This window comes from Podarcis pityusensis, assembly GCF_964106645.2.
Source record: "Podarcis pityusensis genome assembly, chromosome: 7".
NCBI lineage: Eukaryota > Metazoa > Chordata > Lepidosauria > Squamata > Lacertidae > Podarcis > Podarcis pityusensis.
In genome coordinates, this window is record NC_138031.1 from 71,610,005 (window position 1) to 71,623,774 (window position 13,770).

The 13,770-nt window shown below is 45.4% G+C and overlaps 1 protein-coding gene across 2 annotated transcripts in view; it reads left to right on the top strand.

Annotated features, from left to right (window-relative positions):
• Positions 1–13,770, top strand: part of LOC308481931 (cadherin-9-like) — a 142,172-nt gene that overhangs the window by 76,183 nt on the left and 52,219 nt on the right. For both annotated transcript variants that reach the window (XM_081014767.1, XM_081014765.1), the window contains exon 3: positions 8,509–8,803. In XM_081014767.1, the coding sequence (XP_080870893.1) occupies positions 8,509–8,803 (295 nt within the window). The remainder of the gene's footprint in view (positions 1–8,508; positions 8,804–13,770) is intronic.

Consider the following 13,770-nt stretch of genomic DNA (forward strand, 5'->3'; position numbering starts at 1 on the left):
CAGAAAAACACGAAGTTCTTACCAAGTGTCATGCTTGGAGATTCCTACCCTCCCTTTGGTAACTTCACAGATAATAATTAACGAGCAGTTGATAGATTTATAGTCCTGTTATTACAGCTTCATGTTGTGATCACAAATACACAGCTCTCCGCAAGGAGGGCAGTTGCCTACTCTAAATGCTCCTTCTGACTTCTGCAGCAAGAAAGGCACCAATGGGAAGTCCTCCCTCCCTCTGCCTCCTTTGTTCTCTGATACATTCAGACCTCCGAGTCCGGGGGGAGGGGGGGTCCCCCATACTCTCAACTGACATCTCTTCTGGCTGTCCCCTCCCTTGTGGCTCCCCCATCATTATCTCGTAGCTGGGTAACTCCCCTCTAAGCTGTTCAGCTTCTGTGTCTGCCTCCCTATCTGCTTCTGAAAAGGCTGGGGGGGGGGGTATTCTGAGAGAGGCTGATCTGCCTGCAACTGCACTCCCCAATCTTCAGATCCAGACCATTCCCTGACACCAAGTAGTTTATTCAATATTCACAGAGAGAGAGAGATGAAGGAATGTGGTCTCTCTTAGATAATGGCGTTGCTCCAGGTAAAGTCCCACCCCCTCAGTCTTCCTATTCTATGTTGCCCCTGCTGATCTGTTCTTTCTGCCTCTGAGCTTTCTGTTCTACTACTCTCAAGGCATGCCTGGTTCTGGAAGTGGGTGGGGAATGCTTTCAAGAGACACTGAGTCTGTTAGCTGTCTCTCCCCTGGTGCTTCATCTTCCTGCTGCTCTCCCAATATTCCCCAGCTGCTTCCCTCTGCTGCCTCTGAACTATGACCTTCTGCAAACCACTGTTCTAAATCTATACTGTCTTCCTCTTCTCAGGAAGGTGCAGGAAGAGGGGGGTGGATTCCCACCATTCCTCCTCAGTCCAGCCCCTGACACAAGAACTTTAAAACAAACAACTTATATACAATAATTAAACAGTTTACACTCCTAGGGCTTGCTGATCAGAAGGTCGGCGGTTCGAATCTCCGTGATGGGGTGAGCTCCTGTTGCTCGGTCCCTGCTCCTGTCAACCTAGCAGTTCGAAAGCACGAAGTGCAAGTAGATAAATAGGTACCGCTCCAGCGGGAAGATAAACGGTGTTTCCATGCGCTGTTCTGATTCACCAGAAGCGGCTTAGTCATGCTGGCCACATGACCCGGAAGCTGTATGCCAGCTCCCTCAGCCAATAAAGCGAGATGAACGCCGAAACCCCAGTGTCGTCTGTGACTGGACCTAATGGTCAGGGGTCCCTACACCTTTACCTAATCAATAAAAATCACAACTCATAAAATACCACAGAACATACAAAACCATGTAAAAAGATTCAATTGAGAAACAGGGACACCCAACTTATAAAATTATTATTTTTAAATATCCCTTAACTCTTCTTCTCTCTTCATAACTGCTTTCACTGTTATCAAAGTCGTGGTCTGGGAAAGTCTCCTAGGGCTGGAGGGTGGGGCAAGGCAGGTGGAAAAAGTCATTGCCAGATGGACAGCAGACAGTCTGTCTCCCTTATTCTCTTTTTACTATTTCAAAAGTACAGCATTTAGAACATATATGAGCTTGACCTAGAGAGCAAAATTAAACTGTGAAATACTGTATGGGTGACTTCGAGGCTCACTAATTTGTTTGAGTGACTCGGGTGGACACTGGAAATTAAGGTTTGCACAATTAAAATGGATTAAAAGGACTCTGTCAACCTACCACAACAAATACACTCTCTGGGTTAGAAAAGTGATGAGGAAACACACGGACAAGTGTGAAATGAAGGACTGACTAGTGGGAAGGTCTATAAATACCACACAAGCAAATCAAGATGAATGCCGATTGCCATGTAACTGCTGCACAAACAGATCAGAACAAATTCTCAATAAAGACCGAATACACTCTAACCTCCACATGAACTTTGTGCAAATCAGGATGAATGCTGAATAAATAGGTCATCTGGAGAAGTCTTAAATCTGTTATCGCATAATCAATGCAGCTGTAAATACGGCTATAACAGTGTTAAACAGAACTAGTTGTGAGCCAAAGTATGTATGTGTGTTGTTAAGTCGTTAAGCCTACATAAGAATTGGAAGAAGACCACTGTCCCCCGTATGATTTGGGCGGTGGGGATCACGGCAAAATGGCTGAGATACAGCCCACATCATCAGTACTGGAAGCATTTCTATCACTCTAACAACTTTAATATGTCCTCAGGATTGAGGCCAGTACATTATCCCTGATTGGCTGGGAACATTAGAAAAAGTAATGAATTAGAGCAAGCATCCCCAAACATGGCCCTCCAGATATTTTGGGATTACCATTCCCATCATTCCTGACCACTGGTCCTGTTAGCTAGGGTTGATGGGAGTTGTAGTCCCAAAACATCTGGAGGGCTGAGTTTGGGGATGCATGAATTAGAGGGACAAAGTGATAAAAGCAACCATACATGTGGGAGCAGGAGCACAGTGGCTACTAATAACCACAGGATAGGATTGAGGAAAAAACTTTTCTTTGCCTTATGTGAGTATTAATAACCCTCCACCCCAAAGAAAGAAGAATCGCCATATTTTATTTATCACAAGCAGGAATTTAAAAACTGGGGGGGGGGGGAATTAAAGATCAAAGAGAGGATTGGTGAATATCGGAGAATGGAAAAATTCTATGACACAGTTTTAAATGGCGTCTCGCAAGACAGGCTTGTCTAAGAAAGACGGGGGGGGGGGAGGACCAGGATTATTGGAATGTGAATGATGATTGGAATGCGATCTTATCCTGGCAGAGCCCTCTTTGAGATATCTGACAAGCCTGGGAAAACTAAAGGGCAGACCAAAGATAAACTTTTGAAGGAGGAGGGGAATGGCGGCTGTCCCTATGAGATATGACTTGTGGAGTGTGTAAAACCCACACAGACAATGTTTGCTTCCAACCTGCTTGTGAAGATTATCAGAGATCGCAAAGAAAGGAGCATATGACAACAACAAGAAGATGAAGAAAGTAATAAAGAGACTATCTGGACAGAACTGGATAGAACTGTTTAATTAAAGCAGTAATAGACGTGATGTTTGGACCCCTGTTCGGAGCTTGATGTATGTGTACCCCCAACAAAATTTAAAAATCTGGCTGTATAATTTGGAATTAATGTGATTTGAAACAATGTGATTTGATTGGCCTGTTAATAAAAATTATGTTAAAAAAAAAAAAGAGTTTATCCAGTGAACTGCCCTGAGGCCTGCGGGTATAGAGAGGTATACAAATTTAATAAATAATAATAATAATGATAAATAATTTTCAGGAGTGTTTTCCTTTCCCAGAAATGAATCCTTTTGAGGCAAAAATCAACGCAGCTCAGCACGCCTGCTGTAAATGCAGACAGTTCAGCATTTATTTCATTTACACCAGTCCATCTACCTGAACAAAAATAGCACTGGTGATGTTTTTAAAAATCAGTGTTTTATTTCAAGTCAAGCTGGCAAGATAAATGTATAAATTAAAGAAAAGGTTCCTGGATGACTGCTCAAACAAAACCAGGGTAGTGATACTTCCTCTTGAAAAACAAAGCTCAGTAAAATATGCTGAATTCTTGGTAGTACAATCACATACTTTAATTCAGGTATTTGTATTTCTAAAGTGAAAGCTGGGAGGGGAAATCTCACATCTGGTAGAAAGCAAAGGTATTGTCATATTACTATGATTGATTTTATGTTGAATGATTTTACTGCTACTGGAGGATAGAGATGGCTTGCATGACTAGGATCTCAGTGAAAATGAATGTTCAGATCATGGCATATTTAGAAATTCATACCTTGGATAGCAGGTGGTGCATGCTCTGTGCACTGACAATGCCACTGTTCTCCTTGATAGATGGGCACTGCTAAACCTAAAGCATCACAACTGCAACCCATCTTTTATCTTTGGGTGGAGTTTGAAAAGTGAGCTTAGTGATCACACATGCTCACTGAAGGAAGAACAGAAGGGAATTAGAAGAAATTAGGGTGGAGTGAGCACAGCTTTTCCTTGTAATGGTGTGGACATGACAACCTGACTTCCCCCAATATGGTCTTCTTTCATGAGAGCTGGCAGGGGTTAGGAAGTTCAAGGTGTTGTGTAGGTAGGTAGGTAGGTGGATAGATGATAGATAGATAGATAGATAGATAGATAGATAGATAGATAGATATGGACAGATGATAGATAGAGTAGATGATAGATAGATAGATAGATAGATAGATAGATAGATAGATAGATATAGATAGATGATAGATAGATAGATAGATAGATAGATAGAGAGATAGATGATAGATGATAGATGATAGATAGATAGATAATTTTTGATGATATGCAATGTCCAGACTTTTATATTGAAAAGAACTTTACGTTCATAAACGTAACTGAGAAGAACATACCTACAACCTCACACTGATTCACTGAGAGCCAGTGTGGTGTAGTGGTTAAGAGCTGTAGACTCATAATCTGGGGAACCGGGTTCGCGTCTCCGCTCCACATGCAGCTGCTGGGTGACCTTGGGCCAGTCACACTTCTCTGAAGTCTCTCAGCCCCACTCACCTCACAGAGTGTTTGTTGTGGGGGAGGAAGGGAAAGGAGAATGTTAGCCGCTTTGAGACTCCTTAAAGGGAGTGAAAGGCGGGATATCAAATCCAAACTCTTCTTCTTCTTCTTCTTTGTTCCTTATAGACAGCACAGGTTTCTCCATATTAATGTTTAGGGATCTTCCTCTGTCTGCTTCATCCCAGACAGACCCAACAGACACTGTTGTCAGCAGCATCCAGAGAAACAGAAAAACGGTTAAAAACGACAGTTACTTGACTAACAGTCAGAACAGAATGGAAAGCCTCTCCCATGTGACTCACAGTCAGCCGATCACATGAGAGAGCTACTGCGAAGGGGGGGGGGGACCATGTTAAACATACACAGCAATTCAGCATAAGCAAATATCCCCATTTCAGGAAATCAAGCCATTATCCTTAACTCAAGGCCATCAGAGACACTGCATACTTTTAATGAGTGGAACAGATCCTTACAACAATCTTGTAAAGTGTATATCTATCCAGTTGAAACACACATTCAAAATGAAGATGGTGGGGTCATTATGTTTGAATGTTCCTCCACATGGGGTGGGAGGACTGCTTGCACCCAAAATATAAGTTTTATGGAGCGAGAGCTAGGCTAAAGCTGATCTGGCTGTTGTTGTTTCCCCCCCCTAGCCCTTCATGGGGTTTTTGATGTAAGTAGTAGTGGTCTGTGTGGTGAGATGGCATTATGGAGCCACATTCTGAACACCAGCATTCCTGCAACCTACCTGGATGGGGCTGGGATGGGACAGGGTGGTGGCAAGGTCAGGACTGCGCAGACACAACAACAAAATTAATCCAGTGTTCCCGTCAATGCATCCACACAGCTGCAGTCAGGCTGCTGCCCTCCCTCATGCCAGCCCCACAGCTAAGCTGCAGCGAGGCCAGTCTTGGGAGGGCAACTCCATGACTCCTGCCTACCACATGGGCTGCTACTGGATGTAAACATTAAAATTTAAAGGATTTTAAATACGCAACCCCCACTTGCATTCTGAATTTGAGCAATCCAGGAGGAGCTAAACCAATTGGCAATGCTATTGGTTTTAATGAGTGTATCTTGTGTTATGTGCCGCTTAGCATTCTTTCTGACTGTCTCTTAAAAAGCCATATTTAATTTTCTGCAAAGGGGCACTCCAGTCTGGCCCTCCTGTCAAATGCGGTCCATGGAAAGTGGGCCAGTCCTCAATGGTAAACGGAGCAAGCTGTCGGGATAGGAAAAAAGTTGGCTGATGGTGAAACCGTGGAGACTGTGTGTGGTTACAGTCCTGATATGGAATTTGGAAAAAGGGAGTAGATGTTCAAATGTAGCGTTTCAGACCTTTCCCATGGGTAGGATGAGCGTTGCTCCCGGCAGGGAGGAAGGAGTCAATGGACACCGAGGGTTGGTTCAGAGAAAGAGTTTGTTTCTGCTTTCCGGATTAGCAGAAAGGCACTGCGTGATTGGTCACAGCAAGCACACTTAAAGAGTAGAAACATACAGCTTATATTCCCTTTAGGTCCCCTTTCCCCTTCCCCAGGAATCCAGCCTCATGAGTTTGTACACGTAAGTTTGCATCCTTGAACATGAATAGAAATTGTTTCTGTACTCTTATCTGGCACTCCTGGCGCCATTCCCGGGTTCTGTGCGTCAGCGCGGTCAGGATAGTTACAACCGGTAAGATAAGTTGGATGTGCCATCCCGTCTCTACTCGGAACTGACAAGGCCATCTATTACGCCTTCATGGACTGATAAAGCAGAAGACTTTGTTTATTCAGCTGGTTTGTGTTATACAGCTCAATCTAATGCATTTTAGCTAATGGATCATCAAAGAAAGAATTTGGGAAGTTTGGGGCCTAGTTGGGGTGACTACACAGTCAGGTTTGGGTAACCTGTCCCTTCACAAATAAGACTGTTGTATGGACAGGTGGAGTCCCCCAAACCCTGGGCGGCCCCTGTGTGGAATAACGGCTCAAGACAAAGTGCTATGGGATTAAAATTGGCCACAACTTTATTATGTTTCAGATGTGAGTAGACCTTGCTCAGGCATTGAGCCTGAGCCCTCCAGGGATCTGGGGAACATCAGGGTTATCCAGAGTGTGGAGGGGGGGGGATGGGCTGGGTCTGGAGAACATATGTTCAAGCAGAGAGAGCCCGCCCCCATTACGCTGCCGTCGCAGGGGAGAGCAATGACAACCTCTAGGCATATGGCCAAAGCCTCCCCTCAGAACAACCCCTTTAACGGGGCACCCTGGGATCGCCACAGCAAAGAGAAGGGGGGCGTGAGTCACTGCTACATGCCCACCCCCATTTAGGGAAGATAGACTAAAGGATTCTGCCCAAGGCCTGATACCGCCAAAGTTGTGACGTTTTGCTACGGGAAAGGCAAACCTGCCAACACAGGAGAATTCCTTTCCGGCCCTTCAACAGCGACCTTGACGTAGCAGCGCCTGCGTACCTGTGGAGAAAAGGTTAACCTACAAAAGAGGTCTTAACTGAGGGTGGGTAGGGTGGGAGAAGCTCTGGAGCCAACTGATGATTCCCAGGTGAGATCCTCCCCCTATTGTGTGGGCAGGGTGGTCCCTCTCCCCACCTGGCCTGATCACCTTGGCAATGCCTCCTCAGGCGGGATTGGGCAACTGGCTGAGGTAGGCGGAGACCTCCAGGTATCCCACCTGGGGAAGGTGAAGCCAGGCCTGTGCTAATGGTGCTGCATAGGGTCCAGGGGGCTGTGCGCAACCATGCAAAGAGCGCCCTCCATTTAATGTGGGAAGTGGTCATTGTGTGCTCTGCTGGTTTTGGGTGCCACCTTACACAAGGGTTGTCACTTACTGCAGAAACAAGGAACGTTTTTCAGCCTGAAGGTCACATTTCCTCACTGAGGAGGACATTCAAATCGTGGACAGGGACAGACCGGAAAGTGGGTGGAGACTGAGTTTACTATCTGAGAATGGGCGTTTAATGCTCACATGGAGGTGACATCTGCATTGCAGGGAGTTGCACTAGATGATCCTCAGCGTCTCTTCCACCACTACAATTCTATCATTATAAAGCAGTTTACTTTTCAACTACACAAATGTCAGGGGTTCTAGGCATGCAGTGCATTATCCAGGCAAGCAGGAGTTGGGTGGTTCAAGAACATACACCGGCCAGGCAAAAGGAGTCAAGGAGGGTGCTGAACAAAGTCAATGAGGTCTGGGAAAAGGGGAGGCCCGGGAAGGGTACTTGAAGAGGGTTGGATAAAGTGGCTTGGATGGCTGAATTTGAATCCCCAACCCCCAGGCGGATCCGCTCACCACAATTTTTACTGTGAACATTCCAATCTGTAAATCGCACCCGCTCATTACAATTCTACAGAAATGGGTCTCGGACTGAAAGCAAAACATTTGACTAATTCTGCCTGCCCAAGGGGGCTTTGAATTTGTGGCACTCAAACAGCAGTTTCCACTGTCAGATGACAAAGCCACTTTTCAAATTGAGGGGGAGTTTCGAAAACCCTCAGGTACACCTGAAGTAGCTCTTTGGATCCTGACCTAGATTTCATTTTAGGTTTTTAACTTAGCAAAAGCAAGTTGAGAGCTTCCCACTTCCCAGAAGGCAATAGGTTTCAGAAATACTGTTGTGGGACGGGAGCGTTATATTACAATTGCCATCATATTGTTTAAATGCTGCTGCCTTATCTTCTATATCCTTTTGTGTTCTTTATCAATTTGTTCGAGCTGCTTTGCATGTGTGACCAAAATCTTACTTTTGTAATTTTTCCCTGCAACAGTGAGGCAAAAGATAACTATTGCTGACCTCAATTGCAGACAAGATTTGTAGAGACTTATTCATATGTGCTGAAAGATTTGGTCTGTAATAACAATGCATATATTTATAGAGTGTTTCTTTCTTTTCCCCGTTTCTTTTTTAAAAAACATCCCTGAAGCTACACACTGACCAAGATATGGGAGATGGAAATTTAAAATACATATTAACAGGAGAAGGGGCTGGCAGTCTATTCGTTATAGATGAAAATACAGGAGATATTCATGCAGCAAAAAAGCTGGACAGAGAAGAAAAGTCCCTGTATGTGCTACGTGCCAAGGCTATAGACCGAAAGACTGGAAGACAAGTGGAGCCTGAATCGGAATTTATCATTAAAATCCATGATATCAATGACAATGAACCTAAATTTACCAAGGACATTTACACGGCCAGTGTTCCTGAGAAGTCCAGCGTTGGTAAGTATAATTTATTATCATATTAAAAATATTTTCTGAAAAAGAAATAAAAATATAGAAGGTTAAGCCACTTCACAACAATACTCTAGAGCTTATTTGTGGTTTTTAAGTAGTCATAAAAGCATCTGTAAATATCAGTTCACCAGCTCCTGTCTGCCATCAATATCTGTCTTTTTCCACCCCATAGGTTACCATATGGCTTCCATGAAGCTAGCAGCAGTCAAATGGAAACTTCTAATATGCTGTGTGATCGTAACTATTATTGCCATCCAGTAATGAACCACTGAAAACAATGCTTAACAGGCTCATCTGTGTGCATGATCAGCAATGGCAATTTGTTTGACACCTTTGTACTTTTGTATTCAAAGTTGTGGAATGACAAATTGTTGATTTCTCCCCTCCTTCTAGGAAAAAGAATTGGAAATATTCTAACCTCATGCATAATCTAGACTCATGTAGAAGGATTTGTTGTCCTTCTTGAGGACAGTGTGTGAGATATGTGTGTCAAATGGTGGTAACAATATAAGACTGTGCACTCATTCTGAATGGAAACATAAACAAACTGGGCTTGTAGAATTCATTACGTCCAAGAAACAGTGTGCACCAAGAGGCTCGTGCACTCCCTCCCCTCCATATGCTTTTCAGTGATATCGCACAAATTCCCTTCTCTCTTCCATGGTTTGCTCTAACCATGGTGTAGTGTTACGTCCACATTAGTATTTATTTACTTGACATCTGATGGAAGGGTGTTCCACAGGATGGGCGCAGCTACCAATAAATATTTGAATGAATAGTTGGGTCTCAAGCCCTGAATTATATTGTTAATGGTCAAGGTTCTACACACTACCTGGCATAGGTTCATACTGGTGATTTTTTGGGTATTGTACTGTAGAGGCAGCATAGCCATGTATGAAAAGTATAGAGAAAAGCCAACCTCATAAGCACTTCATAAGCAATAGAAATGAGAAGCAAATATGCTACAGGTACCATTAGGCATGCAATTTTCAAGTAAATGTATAGAGTAATTTTTCTCTCTCTTGGGTTTGACAATTAGTCTACAGATGCATGAAGGCCTTGGTGCTTTACTTTATATTCACTTGCTAAATACTGAAATACTAAGTACTCTGTGGACTTCAGCATCAGATCAATGAACACAAGGTGCAGCTGCTGTATAGGGTGATTAACTAGCATGGGGTGGTTCGATCATTACGCAGATAGGCTTGAAGCTGCTCTATCTCCTTGCAGAGGATGCTATCCTATGTTAGAAGTGAGTACAGTGGTACCTCGGGTTAAGTACTTAATTTGTTCCGGAGGTCCGTACTTAAACTGAAACTGTTCTTAACCTGAAGCACCACTTTAGCTAATGGGGCCTCCCGCTGCCGCTGCGCCGCCAGAGCACAATTTCTGTTCTCAACCTGAAGCAAAGTTCTTAACCTGAAGCACTCTTTCTGGATTAGCGGAGTCTGTAACCTGAAGCGTATGTAACCTGAAGCATATGTAACCCGAGGTACCCCAGTAGTTGCAAAGTAGCTTTCTGACATTTTCGAGTAAGATCCGTTTGTATAACTCCTACCATTTCCATAAATGATATTTTTACTAGAAGCTTATGTGAATTGCTGAAACAGGCACACAGCCTGTAATTACAAATATATGTATATATTGCCATTTTAGGACAATTTCCTGTTTGCTTTGAGCCTTAATTCAAATCTCCGAATAGTTATTCTAAAATTCAGTTTACATCGCTAGACATCATGTGAGAGGAGTTTTTCGAAACTAAAATTAATCAAGAGTAATCTTAGGTCCACTATAAGCTCGGCTCTCTGGCTTAGCCATCTTGTCAACTGGAAACAAAGTAGGGAAAGGAATTGATTTTGATGATGTGATTTCAAAATTTGGGGAGACAAAGTTAGGAAAAAAAGGTTTTAAGTGCTTATGTTCACAATGTTAAGTAAATAAACCAAAAAATAACACTTGCAACTGTAAGTATCATATTTTCCCTTCTTTTAATAATTTAAATGTGGGGGGGGGGGGTGACAAGAAATTTTCTGCACCGGGTACCACCTGACCTTGCTATGCCACTGCTGACAGGGCTGGGTGTCTGAAGTGTTACCACAGCCATGGAGGAACTACTCACAGGAAGACAATTTTGTACACCACCCTAATCTCTGAGCACTGTGAGATTCAAGGGCTTCCAGGTGCTTTCCCAGGATTTGGTTTCCTTGGGATGGGGGACAGCAGAGACTGTGGTGTCTTTATGATATATGGTTTATTTACACATATATACTGTGGAAATTGATTTATTGGTTTGGCGTGACCCCCGCTAATTGATTTACGATCCACAATTAGCTCTTTATGCCCGGCGCGCTTCCTCCGAGCTGCGCCACTCAGCTCCGTCTCCAGTAGCTCTCCAGTCACGCCTCAGCAGAGTTGAACACAGCGGTGAAACTGTCACGTAGCTGCCACTTAGCTTCCGACAAACACACAGAGAGACCAGGTTTGTCTAATATCAGTCCTTTATTCCGACTTTCCCCAGGAATCTCCTGGGCTCACAGCAGCCATGACTGAACTGCCACCTCTTCCCTCAGAGAACCAGAGGGGAACAGAAACGAAACTCCTCCCAGCTTCTAAAGCTGACGTCAGAATGCTGAGGCATCATGGGAACAACTTAACCTGTTAAGTTCCAAACCCAACACCCCCTCTTGCCGAACCATTCTGACAAGACCTTTTTGAGTTCAACACCTTTCCCTTTGCCTTGTGCCCCTTCCCGGCATCTTTCCCAGGCACCTGTTGAACCCCTTCAACATTCCCAGAATCACACTGTGCGACACTTTTTCACGCACTTGTGACCTGAAACCCTACTGACCCATTTGGGCCAGCAGTTGTGTCTTCTCCGTCAGATCCTTCCCCCTCTGACTTGACACCCTGTTTGTGAGCTTTCTCCATTACGCTAACCGGAGATGAAGCCTCACACCTGGACACTCCTTTCACAACCTTTGGAGATGCCCATCACCGGGTTCTGAACCCTGATCCTGGACCTGGTCCCCATCACCGGGTTCTGAACCCTGATCTTGGACCTGGTCCCCATCACCGGGATCAGCCTCTGCCTCCCTTTCCTCCTCAGAATCAGACAGACATTCTGAGAGAAAAACAGAACTATCCCTGAGTCTTGAACACCCACCCTGTTCACAGAACTCAGCCTGCTTACTGACCAGCAGCTTGGTTTGATCACCCTCTGGGTATGCAAACTTCCACCCATTGGTTGCAGGATCATATCCACAGAAGATCATTTCCTGAACCTTTGGACCACCTGCCCCAAAGAGCTCAAAGGGCTCTTTGGCTACCCTCCCAAACCTGGGAAAACCATGTACCTGTGCACCCTTGCATGCCCTGCACCCTAGGGACCTCCCACATTTCCGGAGTTCGCACCCTTTTGTGCACCTGTGCAGCTTTTGCACATGACTGGGAACCTTAGCACACTGCGCCTGTGCTTCTCCAGCATTCCCACCACCCTCCAGAGGTGACTCCAGAACAAAGAGATTGTTCTGCCCCCTTTTCACGTTGGCCACTTGTTTCCCCCCTCTGAAAATGGATAACAAACAACAATTCAGTCCCGGCACAACGTAGACCTCTAGCTCCTCCTGTAAAGGAGAAAAAACATGTTAGCCACAGCAGAAACCGACTTTCTCATTCCGTCTGCTAACATCACAGTTGTTCCTGTTGAAAACAGCCCTGCAGTTCCGCATTTTGCCAGCAGGCTCGCTTAGCAGGTGCTGACCAACAGCAGTATTCAACACTCAGCGTGTCTCCGTGTCCTGGCTGGAGTTGTTCTTCACAGTTGCCATAGAAGCAGTGATAAGAAAACAACCCTCCCCAGTGTCTGAGCCACGTCTTTCCCTTGTGTTCCCACGCTGGCCTCCTCTCCGAGACTGATTCCCATGAGAACTCAGCTGGTTGACCTTGGGACCTTCCTGCCCAGCTGTCTCCGCTCTCCATGGGCAGCAACGACGAACTCCAGTGGAAAAACACTGCCCGGGGCTCCTCCCAGCCGGCCTCCTTCTCCTTCTTCCGGAAAAGCACTCCTTGCCAGCTCCGCCCCCTCTGGCCTGGCTCCCACTGCGGCTTTCTGGGAACCTGCTTTGTTGACATTCCACTCCAGCACGCACAGTGGACAAGCCTTTACACTTGCCTTTGGAATCCTTCGCCCCCCCGATCTGCTCACCAGCACTCCTTGAGGCTAAAGCATCAGGAACAGGGGCACCAGCCATCTTTAGGCTTTTCTCAATACTTCTCCAGGGCTCTGGCCTCCTGCTGAAGCTTCACAGCACATCCCAGGCAGCCCTTGCTGACTTTACGCCCTTGCCCAACTTCTTAGAGTGAGCTGTTGAAACGCAATGTCCTCCAAGACCTGGCTGCCTGCCATTGTCTTCCCGGGGCCCCAAGCTTACTCACCAGCTTATCCGGCACCCGTTTCCAGCTGCTCTCAGCTTTCAGCACTCAGCTCTCAGCACAGGCAAACACTTTGCGTCTTTCAGCTGCTCTGAGCTCCGCAGCTCTCCTTTGCCTCTTAACACCAGGCAAAAACTCCTGCCAGCGACTTCAAACGCATTCCGGCACTTCAAAGCGTTCCTGTGACAGTTTTTACGATCGGTGATTAAGGGTCCATAACCTGTGGAATTGATTTATTGGTTTGGCGTGACCCCCGCTAATTGATTTACGATCCACAATTAGCTCTTTATGCCCGGCGCGCTTCCTCCGAGCTGCGCCACTCAGCTCCGTCTCCAGTAGCTCTCCAGTCACGCCTCAGCAGAGTTGAACACAGCGGTGAAACTGTCACGTAGCTGCCACTTAGCTTCCGACAAACACACAGAGAGACCAGGTTTGTCTAATATCAGTCCTTTATTCCGACTTTCCCCAGGAATCTCCTGGGCTCACAGCAGCCATGACTGAACTGCCACCTCTTCCCTCAG